We start from the raw sequence: 8,076 nt of genomic DNA, 5'->3' as shown, positions 1-8,076 counted from the left end.
TGAATAGGCTACAACATGTCGGGATGCTATTGTGTGCGCTCAGCCTGTAGTCTTTGTAGCCGTGTTTACTGAAAAGAGACAAGTGCCGCTTTCTGGTGGTTCTGGACATGGTTCAAGTGATTAAATAATACTAATTAATCTTACAAAAAAAAAAACCACAACAAGGTAAAATAAAACTGATTGAGATTTCAGAAGCCGGTCGGTGCACAGGCTCATTTTAGTCATGTGGTTCCGACTGGTCCTAAACAGATGTGTAGGCTGGATATAGTGGAATTTTGCCAATACAACAATTTTCTAAAAACAACTATAAAATGGGAGGTTTTTCAATATGAAGGTTTTATTTAAAAACAGGGAATTCTATACGCTCGGGAATGTGGTCATGGTAATTAAAGCTGAAGCCGCATTGGAGCAGATCTCTCCTCAGTTTTATTCACCTCACTGTTTTTATTTTTTTTCCCTACAAGTCATTTATTCAGGTTGATATTAAAAGGAAAATATAGGCTATTTCTACACTGCCTATTTTAAGCGCGGAGGGAGGAACACTTTTGCCGGTGTGCTATTTCAGTTCCGTGTGTGTGTGAGTGTGTGTGAGTGTGTGTGTGTTTATAGACAGAGAAAACCCATGAAGCAGTTAGAGGATGAAGGCTGCCTGTGCAGTAAGCAGGCTATAACGAACTACTCAAACTGTCAGGAAAAAGCATGTCCACAGTCTGGTTCCTGTTCTCCTCACTGGCTTCCAGCCTAATTAGGATTTAGATTGATCAGAAATCTGGAAGCTAACGGTCTGATATGGGGCTGGAAATATGATGGTTTGTGTGTGCATGTGGCTTTAAAAGCTGCTTCACAAATTAGACGCAAAAAATATTGAAATAGTGCTGACTAGCAGTCGGAGGTATTTAGTACGAAATTTTAATAAATATTTGGCAAATTTGGTAGAAGCACGAATTATTAGTTGATTGATCTTTCTTTCTTTCTTTCGTTCTTTCTTTTTTAAGTCTCCGGTGGTTTTCCTCGAAGACAACCAAAGTGGATAAAATTTCTTCTACTTTTAAAAAAAAAAGGTTACTAATTATAAGTAACAAAAACAAATAACTAGCAAAAAATCCGCGTTAATATCTGGTTCATCCGACAGTTACTGTTTTTTTTTTTGTTTGTTTGTTTGTTTGTTTTTTGATTTTAATAATTGCATGAATTCCTGTTTTTTTTTTTTTTTTTTTTGTATTTTACTATAATCTTTAGTTGAGCAGTATGAGGTTTTAGAAATAGCGCTTGTCTGTATTTTAAAAAAAAAAAAAAAAAAAAAAAAAAAAACACACACACACACACACAAACCACCTCCACCAACAACAAACACCGAGTTTCTCAGTGTGTTCGTCAAGTCACCAGCTTCGAGATGCGTTACTGCTTACACAAATCACTTTATTGGAATCAAAAGAATGACAAGAAAACACAAAGCAATCAACTGGAAAGAAAATGACGCATCGAAATGTCTGGTCTTGGTCTTTCAGCTGGTGTGAACGTGTGTAAAACAACGTGGCTCAGCCGCGTAGCTCATGAGTTCCAACATTTATCAGCTTCACAAGATGACACACCGTGCACAGTCTGCTCATTTCTCAGAAACATGATTGTATACCGCCAAGAGGAAAAGCAGATTTAAATTCGATAAGGCGCTTAGCTCTCTCAATAACTGTGCTAGGCTACGTATTCAGAAGGCTTAGGAAAATAAAGGTATTGCTAGTTTTTAAGGTACACATGAAGCTTCAATTAAACGATTTATGTGTAAACCAAAAAAAAAAAAAAAAAAAAAATTCTAATCTAATTGTGTCTGGATTTGTTTTCCATGTGGTTCCATATGTGCACACATCAAATAAAAAATATCACCAGACTGCTTAGCTGGATACATAAATTTGATTATATAGACTGTAAAAATAAAAATCCTAAATTCATGTTCATTGTACGCAACTGTATTTGTTATTAATATTAGATTACATTAATGAAAAATGTTGAATAAATATTGCTAGGAAGGACAGAATTTTGAGCTACAGCTAAATAAAAGTTTTAAAGCCATCTCAAGCATTCTAGTGGAAATATAAAAAAGCTGTTGAGCTATAAAGATTTTTTTTTTGTGCTACCCACTAGGACACCATTTTAAATCAGATCAAACAAGCCTTATAAAATCACAAACCCTGATTGTTTTCGCAATTACAGCAGAGACAGTGGGCCAAACAGTAGTTTGTGAACTCAAAAATGCCACTCGTTCTATGAAATGACTAAGCAAAGAGGATATATAACAGGTCTTTAGCAAGAGAGATATGCTGTAATGTTTAACATCCCGTTCAAACCAAAAGAAAGAACAATGGCATTGAAAAGCCATGAAATCTTAGGCATGCAAGACTAAAACATTATGAACTCGACACACATAACATTAGGCAGTGCCATATCTTCAGCATCAAGTTACAAACTGACATACTTCCGTGACTTTGGACATAGATAGCATACCTGAGCTGCAGGACTAACCTATATTGGGGATGTAATGTAAAAAAAAAAATAAAATTCAGGCTTGTTATTCCTGAGGGAATATTCATTTTCAAAACACTAATTCCCCTGAAAGTCAATTGGTCTGGAAAAAACATTGCTTACTGTTATTAGTGCTTATTCATTTTTGATGGAAGAATTATGCTATTGCCAAGTGCTACAAACCTTGAAACTGTTTATAAATAATTTCAACAAAAAGAAAATTAAAATTCTCTGCATTCTAATAAATTAAAATTGGTGCAGGTCATGATATTAAGTTATAGCATTGTGTAAACTAAAAATAATGTGCTTTATTTGATTGTGTGTTCAGTGTTAACATCAATTCCGAAAAGGACATGAAAATAGAACCCGTTTTATCTATTCTTGGAAAAAAGGAGGCCCACACAAAAGCCAACTGTCATTTAACCCATGACAGAATCACAGTGCATATTTATTTGACTTTGAGTTGGAATTGAATAGAGTGGAAGTTTGTGCTGCAGCTGTTGATGGACTTGTCAGTTTGTAACGAAAGGTAAATTATTGGTTAACATAACGTGCAAGAGTACACCCTCCCGCCCCATCCAAAAACAAGAGGAAAAAAAAAAAAAAAAAAGACATTCGATCAGAAATCATTCCAACTTAAATTCCAATCCATATTTAGAGCACTATCAATTCTACTTGCAGGACAATCATCAATTGTCAGGCTACCAAGTTCAGCTCAGGCGCTGGCCTCTTGTTTTAGGCGTTGACTGCGGGCCTTGTACACCTCGATCAGAAGGTCTTTCACGTACTGGATCTCTCGCTCCACTGATTCGGCCTTGTCCCGAAGTTCTCGGTTTCTTCCTTCCAGGCCATGAAGCTGCTCCTCCAATGAGTCCAGCTCTGCTCTCTTCCTCTGCCGATACCTGTCGAAGAAAGTCCAATGTTAAAAATATTGATGGCACTGAGGAATCATGCTCTGCTTTTCTATTTGTAGTCTCAGAGAGGGTGTGGCTGGTGTTGTCTCTTGCATCAAGTTTTATTTTGAAATATATGGAATTCATATATGCCTGTTCTACACCTACATGCCCGGCTATCCTCAAACTTTTTGGCCTGCGGAGTCAAGCATGTCCATGAATTTGATAAAGAATTTTGAGGGGTTTTTTTGAACGACTTTTCCATAGGCTTTAGACTTTACTACAATGATACTGAAGAAGTAGAATTTTAAAAACCAAGGTAAATAAAACAAGACCTACCAGATATACCTGCTCATTAATCTAGCATACTGTCCTACGATCTTATGGTACTGATTGCTGGTGGGAAAAGCTATACCTGTGAGCTGCGGTCTTGTTCTGATCTCTCTTCTTCTGTTTACGTTCTCCTTGATTGTTTTCCATTAGGGAGACATCCAGGTCTGGTTTCCCAATGCAGGACTCTTCCTTCAGTGCACAGACACCTCTGGGGCAATGAGCACCCATTTCGTGTCCGTGTCTGTCTCCACTCAAGCAGTCAGGGCCTTGACCTTCCAGAAAGTTGCAGTGATAGTCGCCATGTTGACGATGTATCTCGACGCCTTCTGCTTTCACTGGCTCATTGATGGACCCTAGGAAGTTGTGGTAGGCCTCATCATGGGGTCTTCCTTGAAGATAGCACCCTTCGTTGGACTCGGTCTTCCAGGGCATGTTAGCCTTGACCACATCGCCAATGGATGTTTTGCCTTCGCTCATCATCTCCATCTCTCCACTTCCATCCATTCCATTCATGTTGACTTCTCTGACACCATACATCATCATCTCTTCTTTTTTGTGTGGGACTTGAATGGGCCCACCAAAGCCATAGCTGCTGCTTACAACTTTGCTTATACCGATGGCTTCATCTGAGTAGCGGCAGTTCTTTTCTTCTTTGGGTAAAATGGCGCACCTTCGAATCTCCACCGCACTGCCCAAGCAGTACCCTTTGCCCACCACCCGTTCATCCTCCACACAGCTGTAGCTGCCATTAAGCGCAACAGCTGAGTTACCTGAGGTATTTCCTTTGGAACTCCAGATGCCATTCTCATAGCCTTCACTCACCTTCACCCCTTCAGTAACTCTCTTGCGGCTGCAAACGTTGGCATTGGGACGGCTGCAACCGTAAGGGGTGTGTCTAGGCATCTTTGATCGGCCAATGGGACCCCCACAAAAGCTCAGCAGGTCTAGTTCCCCAGTTGCTAGGGTAACAAGTAGGGGGCTAGATTCTGATTGGCTAGAAGCTGAATATGATGCATAGGGCAACTGGTAGTATGATGGGGGGCCCACTGGTGGTGGCCCCTTGTCGCATTTGCCCAGTTTGGAGACTTTCTCTGGGAGCGGGTCAGACAGGAAGTAATCCTCCAGCTGAGCAAGCTCTTCCTGCAGCAGAGATGTCATGACCTCCAAATCAGAGGGCACCTGGATGTCATGCTGGAGGGGCGAAGGGGGAAGGGATGCATTGGGGGAGGGAGAGGAGTGAGGGGTTGGGAGGTATGAGGAGAAATCCACTTCTTCCGTCATCCAGTCACTGAGACCATCACCTATTGGGAAAGTGAAAATAATCAAAACCTGTAAATCTAATGCATAATTTACAAAAAAATTAGAATTACGAAAATAATTTACAATAAAAAAAAAAAACAGTACCATGTGCGCTATATAACATTTCTTATTTCAGGATTTTGTTAAAAATGATACCGCATGATCGATATAGTTCATATATATAAAGCATTAAAATCGATAGCATTATTTCATCTCAAAACAGTTCAAATGCACACCACAAACATTTAAAAACAGACACACATTGGTAGTTTTACTCACTGTTCAAGGAGGAGAAAATGTGCTGCAGTGCGGTGCCCACCTGAAACTGGGAAAATAAAAAACTGTACTCACTGCAACTCACCAATTAAGTGCTGGCTCTCCTCTGGCCCCTCCCCTCTGCGCCTCTCCAATTGGCTGTGGTTAGCCTGTGGGTGAGAGAGAGCGAGGGGGTCTGCCGGGCATCCAAGTAGAGCCTTCCATATGGGCGCTGACATTGCCATCATTCTGTCTGATGATTCTACGATTCAACTGTCCGAGCTTGTGGTGCACGATAGTGTCGTTAGTGAGTTGAGCCACAGAAAACAGGGCTGGGTACGCATTATGAAACCTAAAAAAATGAGGGAAGATGGATCAGAGAAGACTATCGAAAAACTTCGCATAATTTCAGATGGCTGGGATATAATCGCTAAAATGTATCATGTCTTGTGTGATCAACTTGGAGAAAATTCTGAAGAGAAATCCCCTGTTCGAAAGGGCTTTCCTCCTTCGACCATCACGGTGCTGTCGATATACAAAAAGCCTTTGATGTCACCAAGAAGCACTTTTTTGCATCTTGGAGAAATATATCCATCACAATTACACTAGACATTGATGAGGTAAATGACCCATTTCATTTCAGCATCACTCAGGAAACATCTGTGATTGTCAGGGGACCAATTTAGACTACCACTAGACCTGTTCCATCCATCTCAGTCTCCTGTGCCCACTTAATAGTCTCAGTTGAGATCCCAGTGAACCAAGTAGATGCTCAATCTGTGCCAAATAAACCTACTGCTCTCTCTATCTGACACAGACACATACTGAGCTACTTTAAATGACATTATCATCATCATTAACAGATAAGCCACGATAATCACCAATTAAACATCACTGTCTAGTGTGATACAATCAGCCACAATCAGCCACAAGACACAAGAGCCTGGTATTAATGGAAATACTAATGAACACAATCATAATCTCTACTCAGACTCCATGAAAACACTCTCCAGCACAACACACTCTATAATGCAGTTGTGTTTACACTCTGATCCAGGACCCAAAATCACAAGCTTGCTGTCTGTAAACTGCACAAGAGCAGATCATGCAATAGCACAGCATCATGACGATCATGATTAGAAATCAGAGCTAAGAGGAAATCTGTCAGACATACAAAACATGCACAGGTCACTGAATTCTAGGACCAGAAACTCAACATGCACGTGGGATGCAGGCAATGACGTAATGCAAGGTGTCAGTGGTTCTTAATGCCCTGAACTCCTTCTCTCTTTGTGTTCAAGGTAGTCTACCTCAAGCAGCAAAAAAAATCAACTTTATCAGACATATAGCTGGGTACTTAGATGAAAAACAAGGTCACTTAAAATGAAGGTTACTTTTAGGAAAAATTACATGCAGTGTCAACATTTAAGTTTATTCTCAAGATGAATTACATGCAATGACATTATTTCACTTCTAGATTTTTAACCAAGCTGTTAATAACTTTTGCTGTTTAAGGAATAATAGGCTGTAAAGTTCATACAGCTCATATATAATAGCACCCTATTAAATATGCTCTTCTGTTGTCTGGTACTTTCTTATGATTCCAGGTATAGAACCCATTTAGAAAGCATGAACTGTTAACTGTCCAAAGTACACTTAACCCTTTTCTAGTGAGTATACACGACACAGCAAACACAAACTACAGCAAGCTAGAGCAAAGTGCTGTCATGGCTTTGCTCTTTATACACTAGCTGAAGTTAACTGTAACTCTAGTGATTAGTAACAACATATACAAAGTTCTAAACAGCGCCATTATTTTGTGGCAACAGTTGAATGAAGTGGCAAAGTAACTAAAGTAGTCCAAACTTTCTCCTTATTGTGTCTAAAACTCACAATATAACATGTAGACCTCAGCAGTAGCTGGACTATGCAGTCCCTGTAGCGTTACAGCAGCTGGAAAACATCCTAAAATCAACTCCGCAAAGTAACAAGCAAGTTTCACTTACTCCATTATGGTTTTGAGTTTGGGGTGCGTTGCTACAGCAAAGCACAGAGCTTGGTGAAGAGTCGACGCGGTTGTTGAATCAAAAAGCCATGTCTCCTTCGGAGTGGCCAGGACAGAAGTGGAGCTGCTCTCGCTTTGTTGTGATGGAGTTGATGACTGAGAATAAGCTTAATTGAGTGAAAGCATCATCATCAGGTCATCCACACCTAGCAACCGGCTGCGTCATGCGCTCATGTGCCGGTCGTGTAGATCCCTCCGCCCCGACTGCACAGCCCTCCCAGACTCTCCGCCATAGTAAACAACGCCTACATCATATGGGCTTCAATATCCAGACATGTCCTATAAGTGTAAAAAATAGGATTCTTAAACAGTCTTATGTGTGCTCTCGGACACGTTCAAACCTGCTCAGAAGTGACCTAATTTCTCAATATATCTACATTCATTTCTTATACAGTTCTTACATGGAATTTCAGTGAGAGAGAAACTAGACGTTATTACGACGTATGGATTCAGCGGGACTATTTAATTTGCTACAACGAGGAAGAACACTTTTTGCTACCCAGGAGATACAAGGCTATTGTTGCAGCTTAGTTGCATCAGCGCTGGAAGCCGCGCGCGGATTGGCTGGAGCGCCTAAAACCGCCGCGCTGCCATTGGCTGAAGTCCTGCTCTGCGCTTATCTGATTGGTTGGCTCGCGTGGGACGTTTCATCCAACTGGTTTTTACCTCAGCGCTCTCTGTGCACATGTTCCACGTAAACATCCCGAGAGTAAA

At 40.5% G+C, this 8,076-nt stretch overlaps 1 protein-coding gene across 1 annotated transcript; it reads right to left on the bottom strand.

Annotated features, from left to right (window-relative positions):
• Positions 1-1,398: 1,398 nt before the first annotated feature.
• Positions 1,399-7,825, bottom strand: atf5a (activating transcription factor 5a). The gene is made up of 4 exons (XM_026922071.3): positions 7,304-7,825; positions 5,404-5,649; positions 3,826-5,044; positions 1,399-3,419 (listed from the first exon to the last, which is right to left on the bottom strand). The coding sequence occupies exons 2-4, from the start codon at positions 5,543-5,545 to the stop codon at positions 3,233-3,235; spliced, it is 1,548 nt and encodes a 515-aa protein (XP_026777872.3). The 5' UTR covers positions 5,546-5,649; positions 7,304-7,825; the 3' UTR covers positions 1,399-3,232.
• Between the last annotated feature and the right edge of the window lie 251 nt (positions 7,826-8,076).

This window comes from Pangasianodon hypophthalmus, chromosome 27 (assembly GCF_027358585.1).
Source record: "Pangasianodon hypophthalmus isolate fPanHyp1 chromosome 27, fPanHyp1.pri, whole genome shotgun sequence".
NCBI lineage: Eukaryota > Metazoa > Chordata > Actinopteri > Siluriformes > Pangasiidae > Pangasianodon > Pangasianodon hypophthalmus.
Note: the sequence above shows the minus strand (reverse complement) of the source record. Positions and strands in the feature narration are given on the sequence as shown.

Excerpts from the sequence above, each read along its gene's own strand:
- atf5a (XM_026922071.3), bottom strand. The coding sequence starts at position 5,545 with ATGATGGCAATGTCAGCGCCCATATGGAAGGCTCTACTTGGATGCCCG. Across the intron at positions 5,045-5,403 it reads GGAGAGCCAGCACTTAATTG|GTGATGGTCTCAGTGACTGG; the intron begins GTGAGTTGCAGT and ends CTTTCCCAATAG. Across the intron at positions 3,420-3,825 it reads AACAAGACCGCAGCTCACAG|GTATCGGCAGAGGAAGAGAG; the intron begins GTATAGCTTTTC and ends TTTCTTCGACAG.